Source organism: Terrapene carolina, unplaced genomic scaffold (genome assembly GCF_002925995.2).
Source record: "Terrapene carolina triunguis isolate 2854851 unplaced genomic scaffold, T_m_triunguis-2.0 Scaffold89, whole genome shotgun sequence".
NCBI lineage: Eukaryota > Metazoa > Chordata > Testudines > Emydidae > Terrapene > Terrapene triunguis.
The window spans coordinates 7,289,782-7,305,322 of record NW_020664440.1 but is presented as its reverse complement, the minus strand read 5'-3'; the positions used below and the strand labels follow the sequence as shown (position 1 = coordinate 7,305,322).

At 40.3% G+C, this 15,541-nt stretch overlaps 1 protein-coding gene across 3 annotated transcripts in view; it reads left to right on the top strand.

The window, feature by feature from the left end:
- Window positions 1-15,136, top strand: part of EOGT (EGF domain specific O-linked N-acetylglucosamine transferase) — a 29,754-nt gene extending 14,618 nt beyond the window's left edge. The window contains exons 9-16 of one of the 3 annotated variants that reach the window (XM_024194851.2): window positions 3,766-3,858; window positions 5,108-5,179; window positions 5,356-5,442; window positions 6,898-6,966; window positions 10,195-10,256; window positions 11,416-11,535; window positions 12,392-12,494; window positions 12,876-15,136. In XM_024194851.2, coding sequence (XP_024050619.2) covers window positions 3,766-3,858; window positions 5,108-5,179; window positions 5,356-5,442; window positions 6,898-6,966; window positions 10,195-10,256; window positions 11,416-11,535; window positions 12,392-12,494; window positions 12,876-13,022 — 753 coding nt within the window. In that variant the 3' untranslated portion in view covers window positions 13,023-15,136. Of the gene's footprint in view, window positions 1-3,765; window positions 3,859-5,107; window positions 5,180-5,355; window positions 5,443-6,897; window positions 6,967-8,776; window positions 8,956-10,194; window positions 10,257-11,357; window positions 11,381-11,415; window positions 11,536-12,391; window positions 12,495-12,875 lie in introns of those variants that run through there. The other 2 variants (XR_002907816.2, XM_024194853.2) reach the window with 2 other exon arrangements.
- The last annotated feature ends 405 nt before the right edge of the window (window positions 15,137-15,541 follow it).

The window sequence follows — 15,541 nt, the reverse complement described above, 5'->3', positions numbered from 1 at the left end:
AATTGCCCCACTTGCCCCCCCCCCGGGCGGCCCTGATTTTGACCCACCTCTTGTTCATACCAGTAAAACTGAGACGAAGGGCTTGTCTTCACTGCAAGAGTTGGCTCAAGTTACTCCACTGGAGCTAGCCTCGCTCCTGCAAGAGCGACCACGCTGCGAAACACCACTCCAGCTAGGGAGGGCCGAATTAACCCATCCCTGGACCCTGAGCGCACACACTTCTGGGCCTGTCTGCTGGCCAATTCAAGTAGATGCTCCCGCACAGCATGGATGTGTTTAACCCTGTCCTGGCCAGCACAGCTGCACTAGTGATCTGTTAACCAAACCACATCCAACGCCTGCACAGATGTTGCTTAATTAAGATCCTGTTTTGAAATACTGTCCTTGGTGCTTACCATATAGAATGCTACACTGCTACAGCACTGAGAGAACGGTAATCTTAGTCATGCTGGAATTTTAGTAAGTACTTTCTGAGTGTTGCCACTGTATTCCAGCTGTATTGCCAAGTGTTTAGTTTCTCATTGTATATAACAAAATCTTTCTAATTATCTCTACCTTTCACAGTCTGATATTATTTCTTCAGATAAATTTCAAAGTAGAATTTCCCCTAAGAACTTTGGGTTAGATTTAGTCTTATGGAATTTGTAGGTATGAGACAGGGAAATACATCTGCTTGTATTGTTTTACCCACAAAAGATATCTGCAACCTGTATTTAAAAAAACCCCAAGCAAACACCCTAAATATTGCTGTTTAATGGCTAGCTCATGAACAGTCTTTTTACAGTCAGTGCTCTTGATCGCCTTCAAATGTGCTACGATGACATTAAAAAATAAATTAGTCCCTCCTAACTACACTACTTCTAATTGAAAATTTTCAGTGGCCCTTGCTGAATTGAAACTGACAATTTGTGTCTGTTAAGCATGGGGAAATTAGTTTATTAACCAGTATTGAGTGATGTAGGACCAGTTTTTTTTTAATCACTTGGTTGAAAAATTAGCAATAACATTGCAGTCCAGAAATTCCACCTCTCTAGAACATTGTCTCAAACTAATGCAGGATTTAATTTTTAACAACTATTTTCTGCATTCTCTGTATGTTCTAACTCATCTGAATGTTAACCTTCCTAGAATTGCCAAGTCTCAGCAGGGTATATCTCCTTGCTCTTCAACATGAATCCTCCTGGACAAATCAGACAAAAAAACCTATTTCTAGGTTCTCTAATATATTGGAAGCCAATACATATAAGCATCAGTCTTCTTTCACATGTAGCCTCTGTAAGTTTAATAGGGACATGAAAACATATAATTTATGGTCTTTCTAAGAGATCAAATATATCAAAGCATCATGATGATTTCCTTTTAAAAACAGCCGGGATACGTTTCCTATTGTTCCCATATTACTAGGGTCTTAACATTTTATTACTTCTTACAAATGCATAACACAAAATAAGTGCAATTTTTTATGTCCTGGAACAGATCACTTTTGTTGACACAGATTTTATTACTTCTTGCCACCAGATGATGGCACCAAGAAACTTCTTGATTTGCTGAGAGGTGTCTGTGATTACTGAAAGACAGACTCCAGTTTAGCATTGATTCCCTTTTTTTCTTAACACAATTAGATATGCATGTACTTTTTGGCTACTGTAGAATTGCTGCACTATCCTTATTAAACAAATGCCGTTAGATGTAGGTGAAGCAAAGCAGAAAATGAACAGGAAATACATGGGGCATCTAATCGGGCATCTATCTGCAGACACCCCACCTTCAGCCACATAAAAAAGTGACGTTTATAAATTCCCCTACAATCAGTTCTTTTATGGAGAATAGGCAGCGATAGGAGTAGAGCTTTCAGCTTTGAAGATCAGTGCTTTGCTACTGATCTGGAAGTGCAGTTCTCATAACACAAGCTGCTGGAGAATAATATCGAACCTGAAATTCATTAAAACTTCATTGCAGCAGTGGGGGGGGGAAAGCAAAGCTGCAAGCTAATGAAATATGCCATCCTTTAGATTCTGTTACATTTCACTGGCTGCCTGCTCTGTCTTGCAGTCTTTTTTAGTCTCTTTTAAAACATTGTTTTTATTAAAAATTATTTTCACTTCACATTAAAGACTGACGGACAAAACTGCTGCAACATCCAAAGGAAGTGTACGTGCTGAAAACAGCAGTCTGCTTCCAACTTTCCTGAGGGCATATCTAACTGTAGTCCAAAAGAAAGCACTGATGCCTCTTTGTTCCATACATGTTAGTGATCTATTAATATCTGTGGAGAGAACATGTGTGGGGGGCGGGGGAAGGGGAGAAGTGTGGTGATTCTGTGGCAGGGTCACCTGCAGGGATTGAACCCGGAACCTTTAGATCTGACAGTATGAGCCTGTACTGCTTGAGCTAAAGGACAGGGTCTGTTAGGATTACAAAGTTAGGCTGACACAGGCCTGTCTACACTGGGGGGGGGGGATCAATCTAAGTTATGCAACTTCAGCTATGTGAATAACGTAGCTGAAGTCAGCGTACTTAGATCTACTCACCGCAGTGTCTTCACTGCGGTGAGTCGACAGCTGGCGCTCTCCCGTCGACTCCACCTGCGCCTCTCGCTCTGGTGGAGTACTGGAGTCAACAGGAGAGCATTTGGCAGTTGATTTATCGCGTCTAGACTAGACACGATAAGTCGACCCCTGCTGGATCGATTGCTGCCCGCTGATCCGGTGGGTAGTATAGACAAGCCCACAGTGATTTATGTTGACCTATTTGTGCATGTGTCTACAACCACCTCCCTGAACACCTAGTCTACATTTCAAAGTTAGGTTGATGTAAGTTCTACTCCGCAGTACGCTGTAAAAATTTCCGAAAAGGCATTGCGCTGGACGGTGGTGTATGGCACACTGGGATACCTACCTGTGGTGTACCACACTTTGTAGGGACGCAAGGACTCCTGGTGGGTATGTGCGGCACCAACACAAACAGCTATGTCTGCATGAGCGATATACTAACTTCGGTGTTCATACGCTGACGTAACTTGCATCAAACAAAGTTTGTAGAGTAGACGTGACCTTACTGGCTTAAAGCCAGTAGCATGTTTCCATCTTTATATGGTCCAGCCACTAGAAGCATTCTTACCCATTGTGTTATGAGATACTGCAACAAGTCGTTACGGGTAGTGCTGAATTTCATCACAAATTTGCCTGTTATTTCATCCAGCAAATAAAAGTATTTCCATCAAAGGCACACTGGCTGAATCAAGTAGCCACTCTGTGTCACTCAAGCAGGTAGGCATGTGCAGAGGGTGTTTCTAGATCCAGGAGCCTGTCCCAAAATCAAGGTGGATCCGGAGCAGACTTACAATAACGCTTTATTTCAAATGCCTGCTCTGCACATACATTCACAAATGGGTTTGTTAATCTCAGCAGCTCCACTTTACGTACCCATCCTCCCCTCTGCTCTGCCACCTCACACACACTATTAGTTCTTTTGTCTTTGGGGAGAAGAGGGAGTGCTGGACACCTCCCCTGGCTGGCTGGTCTCTCCACCTCTTCAGGTTTGTCTAGCCTAGAACGTATGCCTGTTTTAACATAAATTGATTCATTGCCAGTTAATCTGAGTTAGCTAACACAGACATTGCAAACTTCTGTGGTTTACTCCAGGCTGTCCTGGTTACTATGGTGATGGAGCCAATATAAGAACCTGAACTAATATATAGAATCCAGATTGTTACATGAGAGCTTTTATTCACTGTGTGTGTATGTGTTTTCTCTTTTCTCCTAGAGCTCGTATGGCTATGGTGATTTGTTCAGTGAGACCTGGAAGGCATTTACTGACTATCACATAATACACTTGAAAACATATGACTCTAAAAGGGTATGGAATTGTATATTAAGCTATAGTGCCATGATGGAGTTTCCCAGCCAAACCAAAAGCCAATATTTCAGAAGAAGGCCTTACCCTGGTTACAAAGCATAGCTAGACTCAAGGTTACCCTACAAATTAAGACCAAGGTTGTAACCCTCTTCCCTGAAGTGGTGGCAGCTGTTGTGTAGACAGGGCCATACTTCCGTGGTTCTGTGAGAGGAGATATTTAAAGATTGGGTTTTTTGCTTCAGCAGCACATGTATGCCTGTTTCAAACATTGGAGCACATTATGGAGCTTTTAGCATGTCGTAGCAGGGTTCACACAGTGAGATACTGTGTGGCAAGCTATTGTGCTGTAGATTCACACCCTGGCTTGCCACGCACTAACTTGCCATATAGACAAGCCCTAAGGGTTTTCTTGTGGTATTGTTCGTTCTGAATCTTGTAGTTTTTATTGGGTTATGTCTCTCATCTGTGTCTTAATATAGCTTTTATGTTTGATATTCATGACCTATTATGATATTCCTTCCCTGCCCCCTTCAACCCCGCCTGCAAGATATGAAGACTGTGGGATATAGTCTACCCTTGATTTTTGTTCTCAAAAATCTAGCTGCCTTCAGTGGGAGTTCATCTTATCCTCTCTTAAATCCCTCCTTTGAAACCTGCCTCTTCCACAATGCCTCTAGATTGCTGCCATCTGCTTAAGCAGATGGACACCTGTGATTATTGATCCATGAAACTGCAAATATTCCCTTGTCCACCATCCTACCCTACTCCTTTTTTGTCTTTTTCCACCTGTTGACTCTTGTCAAAACCCCAGATTGAGTTCTCTGGAACAGCAACTGTCTTTGGGGATGTCTATAACTGCAGTCACACGGTGTGACTGCAGCTCGAGTAGACACACCTGAGTTAGTTTTAATCTAGTTTGCTTAGGTCCCGGAGTCGTGAAACTGCAGCAGCATGTGCTTCATCCCGGGCTAGCCCGGGGTTCCAGGTTGCTCCAGGTCCTGAGCTATTGAGATTACAGCTAGCTCAGTTATGTCTACTCAAGCTGAAGTCCCACCGTGTGATTGCATTATAGACCTACCCTTTGTTCTGTTAGTTTGCAAAGTGCCTAATATAATGGTGCTACGATCCTTGATTGGTGCATTTAGTTGCTGCCCCAATATAAACAATATCTGCAGTGAGCAAGCTTGAAATGTGCCCCTTTAACTGTATATTCGAGTACAACCATAACTTTAATGATCTTCCCTTACAGGTATGCTTTAAAGAAGCAGTGTTTTCTTTATTGCCTCGAATGCGATATGGCTTATTTTACAATACACCACTGGTGAGTCCTTTTTATCCTGTCAATGTGAAAACTAGACGTCTATGTTCGGATCAGCACTGGACTTTCTGCAAACAAATGCTGGAAAAACCTAGCTGAGTTATCACAAGTATATAAATTATAATATAAACTGTAAGTGAAGCATCTGATTATAATATAAATTGCCTCTCTGATTTCAGATCTCTGGCTGTCATGGTACAGGATTATTTAGAGCATTTTCCCAGCACGTGTTACACAGATTAAATATCACACAAGAAGGACCCAAGGTATGACTGATACAATCGTGGTATGAAGCTTGCATTTCTTTTCTTTAAGCAATCATAGTTCTTACCCCATTAAGTAGAAGTAGCTGTGAATGTCCCACAGAAAACAGTGGCAAATATTACTATTTTTTTTGGTCCCTCGCACTGATGTTTTGGGTCCACCTTTTGTTTGCCAATCTGTTTCATATAGTTCTTTTAGCAAATATCTGCGCGTATTTGTAAAAGGCTGCTCCAGAGTCCTGTTGCCACTGGAGAATGCCTTAGCACACCTCTTCCCCATTTCAGCCCGTCTGTCCCCAAGGACCTGCATTATGACAAATGTTCTTCCAGGCCAGGAGAGCTGGATGTGGCGCTCCTTCTGGAGTGGCTATCAAGTGCTGCCCTTGAACACCTGAGAACACCACAAAGCCATGCATGGGGCACTCCCTCTGCAGAGCCACACAGTCCCTGCTGACCTGGGAGCAGAGAAAGGAGCAATCAAATCTGGCTTTCTGATCCCTGCATGGTACCATCAGGCTGGCCCTAGGCTTATCAGTTTTAAAACACTTGTTATTTTTTCAGACCATTACAGTGGCTGCATTGATGGATACAGCAGCTTTTGATTTTCTGAAGTATTTGCCGGAGAGTAGCCTACATGTTGTCACTAAGGGATACACTTTCAAAGCACAAGCATTTAGCTGTGCCTCTCCCACTGACATTAATGGAACTCATGCCGCTAAATCTCTGGGCTCCACTTGGAAAATTTACCCCTAAGGGTTCAACTGATTTTAGAAGGTGAGGGCGGGGGAACTGCTACACAGGCAAAATAACTTTTTTCTGCGGGTCTTGTGCACAAATCATCCTCTGTTTCTTTCCTGCTTTCAGATACGCCTGTAATGGCCAGTGCAGTGATTCTTGTATACTTTTATTGAGTATAAAAGTTTTTAAACCATTCCATCGTTGTTAGGGTCAAGAATTTTGCAAAATATATGACATGTTTATGTATTGGAAATCTCAAATTTTGCTCATTTTGGAGGGCGTTATGTTATGTATATCGGTATAACTACGTCGCTCAGGGGTGTGAAAAAATCCACAAAAGCGACGTAGTTATGCCGATTTAACCCACTGTGTAGACAGTGCTATGTTGACAGGAGATCTTCTCCCATTGATAGCTACCACCTCTTGGGGAGGTGGATGAACTATGCTGACAGGAGAAGCTCTCCCATTGGCATAGTAGCATCTTCACTAAAGCACTACAGCGGCGCAGCCCTTTGTCTTTAGCTAGACAAGTTTTCTCTCGGGTATGGAGGCTACTCCTGTATATGACACTTAATTTCTACACAGGCCTGGAGAAGATATTTAATACTCAAGTAATTGTTACCTTTAAAAATTTCATGGCAGTTTTACTGAGTATTTTTGGTCCCTCAGGCCCTGCAGATGGGTATATAGCATTGCAGTTTCTCTCTTCTGTCTTTTTAGGATGGAAAAATTCGTGTCACAATACTTGCACGCAGTACAGACTACCGGAAAATACTGAACCAGAATGAGGTTGGATTATTTTACTTTCTTTAAAAAAAAAAAAAAAAAAAAAAAAAAAAAAGTTTTAATTTTTACCAATCTTGTGTATTGTGCATGATGCGTTAGGATTTTCAGATAAAACCAATATATTATCTAATGGTAAATCTTGAACAGGCTCAGTGGTAACACTACATTAATCTGACAGATGTTCTAGCCCGTATCCATTTCTGTATCTCTGCTGCGAGCCTGGTAGCTTTTGTGGATTTCCTTATGGAGATTGGTAGAGGACAGCAAGTAGTGCTGACAGGTCAGAAGTGCCTGCCTTTTTAAAATTAAAAAAAAATAAAAATGCTCACAATCGTAGAAAAGTAGGGCTGGAAGAGACCTTGAAACGTCATGTAGTCCAGCCCACCCTGCACAGAGGCAGGACTAAGTAAGCCTCGATCATCCCAGACAAGTCGTTGTCCAACAGTTCTTAAATCCCTCTGGTGATGGGGATTCCACAAACTCCCTTGGAAGCCTGTTCCAGAGCTTAACTACCCTTATAGTTAGAAATGTTTTCCTAATATCTAACCTAAATCTCCCTTGGTGCAGATTAAGCCCATTATTTCTTGTCCTACCTTTAGTGGACATGGAGAACAATTGATCACAGTCATCTTTAAACAGACCTTAATCTATTGGAAGACTGTTATCAGGTGCCTCTTCAATCTTTTTCTCAAGAAAAAACATGCCCCCCGCCCCCTTTTTTTTAATCTTTCCTCATAGATCAGGTTTTCTAAACCTTTGATCATTTTTGTTGCTCTCCTCTGGACTCTGTCCAATTTGTCCACATCTTTCCTAAAGTGTGGTACCCAGAATTGAACACATTGCTCCAGCTGGGGCCTTGCCAGTGCCAAATAGAGTGTGACAGTTACCTCCCATGTCTTACGTACGACACCCCAGAATATTAGCCTTTTTTGCAACTGCATCACGTTGTTGACTAATTCAATTTGTGATCTTCGATAATGACCAGATGCTTTTCAGTAGTGCTACCACCTAGCCAGTTATTCCCCATTTTGTAGTTGTGCATTTGATTTTTCCTTCCTAAGTAAAAGATTTTTTTGAATTTTATCTTGTTGAATTCAGACCAATTCTCCAATTTGTCGCGGTTGTTTTGAATTCTAATCCTGTCCTCCAAAGCACTTGCGACCACTCTCATTTTGGGGTCATCTGCAAATTTTATAAGCATACTCTCCACTCCATTATCCAAGTGATTAACAAAAATATTGAATGGTACTGGACCCAGAACTGACTCCTGTGGAACCCCACTAGATATGCTCTTCCAATTTGACAGCAAACCATTGATAACTACTCTTTGAAAATGGTCTTTCAAGCAGCTTCGCTTATAGTAAATTTATCTAGACTTCATTTCCCTAGTTTATTTTGAAAATGTTATGTGGAACTGTGTCAAAGCCTGACTAAAATCAAGATATATCATGTCTAAAGCTTCCCCCTTCCACTATGCCTGTAATGTGATTGTAAAGCTAAATTCTCTTTGGCTGAATGTTATTCTTTAAATTCTTTCTGCGCACCCCACTTTTTTGTTTTTTTTTGGCAATGCTGAAAACCAGAAGACTAATGAAATGTTTTATTTTATGTGGACAGACCAAACTGCAGGTGCTCATATCTGAGTATATGTACTTGCACCCTGCATTGCATTTTCGAATCACATAAGAATGTTTGCAATGACATACTCCTATAATAACAATGACAACATGTAGCATTTATATAGCACTTTTTGTTGCTAGTTCTTAAAGTGCTTTACGAAGGTGGATTAAGCATTATTATCCCCATTTTACAGATGGGGAAACTGAGACGTAGAAATGTTAAGACCACAAGCAAGTCAGTGGCAGAGCCAGGAATAGAACCCAGATCTCCAGATTCCTAGTCCTATGCCCTATCCACTGGACTACATTGTCTCCCTTGTGTTGCCCTATGCAGTGTGCTTTCTTATAATGGACACGCCCCGAGACGAGAGAGGTTAGCATCTTTTCTTGACAATACTATTATAGGGGAAAAAACACTCTTGACCCCTCTCTTTCCTCCCTCATCCTGTTTTTTCAAAAGCAGTAATAATCATGTCCATAAAAGCCCAGAATTGCACCTGTTCTAACCAATGGCAAAATATGTCTACTAAGTAGCTTGTAAAGCTAGTAGTGTCTTTTGTAACCCATTGACCTTACTGTTCACGTTTCCCGTAATAAGTGTGTGAGCTGTACTTGGTTATAAGTACAGAAAACCTTTGTGACTTTCTCCTGTAGAGACTGAGTAGCTACTAGGCATTGTGGCAGATGAAGTTTAGAAGGCATCTTTGGTTTCAGGCCTTGAACTAACAAGAGCTGCTGTTACTGTCTGTTGGCTGGCAGGGTAGATTTTAATTGCAGTATGTGGCATTAGGTACCTAAAGCCCTGATTCAGCAAGGTACTAAAGCAAGTGCCTAGCTTTAAGCATGTGAGACGTTCTATTGAGTTCAATGAGTCTTAACACCTTGCTGAATTGGGGCCTTAATCCCCTTATTGAGCACATGTTAGTTCCTAGCACAAACTGGAAGTAATTCTATTGATTAGAAATAGTCACTCCAGTGTAAAACTGGATTAAGCAAAGACAAGTTGAGGCTCACTGGATTTATACTGGCATGATTGAGCCCAGAATCTGGCTCTGAGAACTAGGAGCTAGATTTTCAAAAGTACCTAAGCATGCAGAGAGGCCCTTGGTGGTATTTTCCAAAACTCCTAATTAATTTCCCATTGCGCGACGCATCTGTCCTGCCTAGCAGCTTATGGAAATCCCAATAGGTGCCTATCTGCATCTTTTAGGTGCCTAAATCTCCTTTGAAAATCTGTCCCTAAGAGTCCAGTCCTGCCCCCATTCATGACAATGACAAAATAACCACTGGCTTCAGTGATACCGAATCAGGTCTGAAGGGCTCATGTAGAAGATAATTAAATCAGATCTTCTGCAGCTTCAGAGACTATATAGTCCATTTAATCTCTCTGAAAGAAGTAAGATACCTAATTGCAGGTAGGAAGATATGAAGGAAGCTCTGTGCTGGTACCTGGGATGATGAGATTGAGGGGAAAAAAATACTTTATATCGCAGTGAGAGTATGTGCTCTCATCTCCAATATAATTCCTTGTGGGTGTGTGGAGAAGGTAGAAAGCAGCTGGGGAAAGGAAGTAAAACAAGTACCACATTTAATTTTCCTCTTTCCTTCCTAGCTTGTGAATGCTTTGAAAACAGTATCGGCGTTTGAGGTCAAAGTAGTAGATTACAAGTACAAGTACGTATATTGGTAGAAAATCATAATAGTGTCTGGGTTATTGGCTGCGCTTGATTATAATCCAGTAACAAATGGGGGAACTGCAGTCTAGCCCTCACCCGCCCACCTACCAAAAGAGTCCTACCTATGTTTAACTGCTTTTAGAAAATGAAAGAACCATCCATATAAAGAGTAATCCTGTTACTGAGGAATTAGTGTGAACTAGTTAAACTGTCCCCACCCCCTTTCACAATGTGCGTCAAGGTTTGACAGGCCCCAGACTGAACCCACTGTTAAGAATAATAAATTTTGAAATCTCCTAAAATCATTATGTGCCCACTTCTGTGTTTGCTGATGATCACTGCTAGCTGCACATCTCAGGGGAACCTGTGAGGCCTGAGGCCAAAGGTCAATTACCTCCACTCCCCTTCAATAGGTTATTTTATAACTTCCTTTATCATGTTTGTTTTTGTAATAATTAGATAGTAACCGGTGTCTGACCTGTGTGTAACGGTGCCTAGAGATTGCAGCCCCATTTGCTAGGCATTGTATAGACACATAATAAGAAACAGTCCCTGTCCCAGAGAGCTGACAGTCTAGATAGACAAAACAGACCTCAGGGGTGAAGTGACTTGCCCACGATCACTCAGCAGGTTGGTGACCGACCCAAGAGGTGAGCCCATCTTCTGACGCCCGGTCTAATCCCCTGCATGCTAGACCTGTGAGTTGAAGCTCAATATCTGCACCCCCCAGCAGGGAGTCGTGCACTTTAATAACATCCATTTTAAAATACTACTTTTTATTTGTTTGACTTGTCTCCTGTATAACTCTTGTTATAAGAAGGTCTAGCCAATAAAGTAAGTGTCTGAATGCAACAAATAAATGATCAAAGAATCATTATTGGAACATAATTAAGTGTCATAACCTATCTGAAAAAGCTGTAAGTCTGTAACAGAGTCTTACTAGAATGAAGTTCTGAAATCTCTGATCTTTGTAATTCCATGCTGAATTAGTTCTGGGCTGAATAGTTACAGTTTAGAAGATTGTTTAAAATAGATCAGTGCTTGGAGGGTTCCTTTTTTCAGAATTATCCCTAAGTTATTTTTGCATTATCTGATGTAGCTTATTCATGCTAAGATGGATGAGCATGCTGGAGACCCAAACATTATGTTGTCTGCAGGGACCTTGAATTTTCAGAGCAATTGAAAATCACACATAACTCTGATATATTCATTGGAATGCATGGAGCTGGACTTACCCATTTACTCTTTCTGCCAGACTGGGCTGTTGTCTTTGAACTGTAAGTCTGTTTTTTCTTTTTTAAGCCTATAACTTCAAATGTTCTTTATGTTCACTCCCTTGTTCATATTTTTAGCATTTATAGCAGCAGCTATAAGGCTGCCTGGGTGCTTCCATTATAAAGGCCCTACTTCAGTTGCTCATAACTTTCATTTTTTTGGGCTGAGACATTTTAGGCCTAGTCTCTTGCTAAGGGTAGTTATCTATTTGCAGCAAGAGCAAGGTATGTATGTGTAATCTGTTATATGACAGTCTCACCACCTTAGCCTGTGACTTCAACAGAGCTCATAGCTAAGCAGGGAACAGCCTACTCAGTCATTGGACGGGAAAACTCCAAAGAAAGGAGGGATATTAGTTGAATTCTTCCCTACGAGTCAATGCGGGAGCAGTACTGTGGAGTATGGGGGGCATGGTGGTGACCAGGTGAGTCAGTTAGATGAGATGGGAAATGGAAGTCCTAACCCTTAAAGATTCAGGAGTAAGGATGTTAGTGCCAGCATCCTGACTTAAATTCCAGCTCAGTTATTTGCATTCTGTCCTACCTACATTTCTCTGGTAGTTCCACTTAAATATATTTTTTGCTGCAAAGTATTGTTTTTTGACACCCTTGCTTTTCAAAACAAACGACAAACATACTGCATTTTATTAAGAACATTTATTTCCACCGTGGGCAATCCTGTTTTAAAATCAATGGTTATAAGTCACAGTAGAATTTGGCCCATTGCCCATGGTCTTTCGGTTTTATACACTGACAACGAACGTGCACACTGTAAACTTTTTCCATCTTGATAGACTGCAGGGCAGTCGTTGTGGGTAAATATCTGCTATAAAATGACAGTGATGCTGCATGTCCCCAGATACAACTGTGAGGATGAACGCTGCTACCTAGATTTAGCAAGGCTGCGAGGCATCCGTTACATTACCTGGCAAAAAAAGAACAAAGTGTTCCCTCAAGATCAGGTAACGTTTAGTCGTGGGCGGGGGAGGACATCATTATTTCTCATTTTTAATTGTTTAAAGCTAGATTTGTTTTTACTCCTCTCGATTATTGTACATGAAATATGATTTCTGTGCTTTAGCCCAAATTAACTTCCCTGCTCTGATTAAGGAGTCATTTTATATTAATAGCTGGGGGAGAAATTAAATTAATTGGCCATTAATTCAAGTTGTCAATAACACTGCTGTTACACAGTTACTTACTTGCACTGTTGTTTTAGGGGAGATCAGTGGATTTGGAGATTTGGAGATTATAAATTAAAATGGTGATCACTCAGTTTTCTACTTGTTTTTCAAATGAAAGAAGTGCCTATTTGCTTGCATAAACCTGTTTCATTTTTCCAGGGACACCACCCAACACTGGGAGAACACCCAAAGTTTACTAACTACTCATTTGATGTGGAAGAATTTATGTACCTTGTGCTTTTGGCTGCCGATCATGTATCACAACATTCCAAGTGGCCGTTTAGGGTAAAACATGATGAATTCTAGGCCAAATTTCAGGTTTAAAAATGATTTTAAGCAACATTTAATTAAAATGTGTTAAAATAGATAAAAATCCATGCTGGTATAAAACTTACAAACCTCTAGGAGGAAAAAAATCCCCCTATTAAAAACACTCCCATAGCTTTTTACTGTATTTTCATATTCTCTCTTCAGTTCTAAATTTTATTCTAGGAGTCTTTTGTTGGTGACTTCTATTTATCAAGATTATTTTTTGCACTAGTTGTTTGCATTGCTAATTCTCACTACTTGACTTTTTTGTATAAAGATTTGTCCATCCATTTCATGTTATATTTGTCTCATGTATAAATTGTCCTCTTGTAGCAAGCTATGCACAATTGGAGAGAGGAGAGGTGGGTTGTGTGGGGTGTAGAAGGATTAATACAGAACTATTTCTCAAGTTGGTCATGGTATGAATGACGTATGTATTGAAGTGTAATAAGGGAAACAGTTCTCCCGTCCCTCCTCTAGTCTTTGGTCTTGAAGCTTCTATGCTGCAGTACTGTACGTGCAAATAAAATATCTGGGTTTTTAAGATAAAAACCTAAACCTTCCAAAGTTAGCAATAGTTTGTGTTAATCCTGTGGCTCTCCCCACTCCTCCAAAAATTACAATTATAAAAAAGCACCAGCTCTGACAAAGGTCCCTGTTTGGGTTAGGTCAGGTCTTGTGTAAGAAATCTTTCTTAATCATATATTGAGGTAGTTCAGATAATTCCAGGTATTTCTAATTTTTTCACAAACGCATCTCTTCTGTGGCAGAAAACTTGATAGTCTAAACAGTATTATATATACTCTCTTTGAGGAGGTTTAAAGGAATTGACTGCTTTTTCTGGCAAAAATGATAGGATGATGTAGGCCTCTCAACTAAATTGAGATATAACTAAATCATGAAAGGAACATTGTTGTTTTAGGCAATAAGAGCCTGATCCCCAGAGGGACTGACTTCAATAGGATCAGGCCCCGTGGATGGGCGTTTCAAAAGTGCTCTGTTTTGGTCTAACTCAGCTCCTATTAAAGTCAGTCAGAGCTTTGCCATTGACTTCAGCGAAGGCAGAGTTAGGCCCGTGCTGAGTATGTTCAAAAATTCCACTCTAAGGGTGAAATCCTGACCCTGTTGAATTCAGTGGGAACCCTCTCATTGACTTCAGTAACGCCAGGATGATGTGTAAAAGACTCGTATAAATATCTGAAGATTGAGTTCAAGAAGACGAAGGGCAGAGTTCCATGTTATATATACTGTGGATTTTTGAGAATGAATTCCATGACATTCCTGCATTATAATGGTACAGTGTCTCAGTTGCCTGAGGCAAAAGATATATTTGTATGCAAAAGCAAGAACGTGTTACCTTAAGTGTAAACACTTGAGTGGTATAATTTTAGATATTATTGACTTCCATTCTGTAACAATCATAGTCAATTTCACAGAGTGTAGGCATATTTACTGTCCTGCCTATAATGGTAAAGATAAATTACTGCAAGTATAACTTGTCTCATGACCTTAAACAGTGTATAGGAGAGCTAGAGATCTAAACCAGAATGCATTAAGATATTTGGTTCAGTTCTTAGAGTAGGATATTGGGGAACTGACAGATAAAGCTGTTTCACTTTAAAGGAACTGTATAAGCAAAATTGCACTTCTTGACATGAAAAAATGCCTTTTAAAATACAAATATCTGAGAAATAGTTCTTGCATTTGTGTGTTTTACCTCATTTTTTTTTAAAAAAAGAAAAATATATAAAAGAAATATAAGCTAGTAAATGTGTACTGAAAATTTAAAATATTGTAAGACTAAGAAAAACATTAACTATTAAATGTGCACAGATATATTTGATAAAGCCATAATTTTATATAAAAAGCACAATGCATTGCAAAAAGAAAGAATCACTGTTTTGCCCGGGCTTGAGGAGGAGGTATTTCATGTGTCTAGTTGTCTATATAGTGCCTTTTCTTATTGTGACAAAGGCCAGGTGACTTGCTGAGCTCTGCCATGATTGGCGAATTTCAATATCTGGTTGTGTCTACACCTAAGTGTTGAAGGGTTGATTGATTGTATACTAATGTGGTTCTGGGTGAATTAATAAATTGTTGGTTGTTAAGAATAAGCAAGTGTCCTGATTTGAGAAACATTGTTCAAGTTAAAATTGACCTGAAAAGAACCCAGCTTAATTAAAATTAGTAAAAAACTAAAATTAGTAAGCTAATGTCCTGGACTCAATTAAAAAAAAAAAGGGGGGGGGGTAATCCTATTAGATTCCATTCTATATTGACTACAGCACTTACCCAGTTGGCAAATTCATAACAATTGACCCCCTTTCATACTTACATAATTATGCCTAGTTTATTCCTGGATGGTGCATGTGCTTGGATTGACAGGTCCAAGGTCTGACCTTTGATGATTGTCAGAGGACATCCGGGTATACTGCATAAAGCCGTAATCCTGCAAAGGCTTAAGCATATGCTTAACTTTATGCATTTCAAGTAGTGCCTGTGAAGTCAATGGGAAT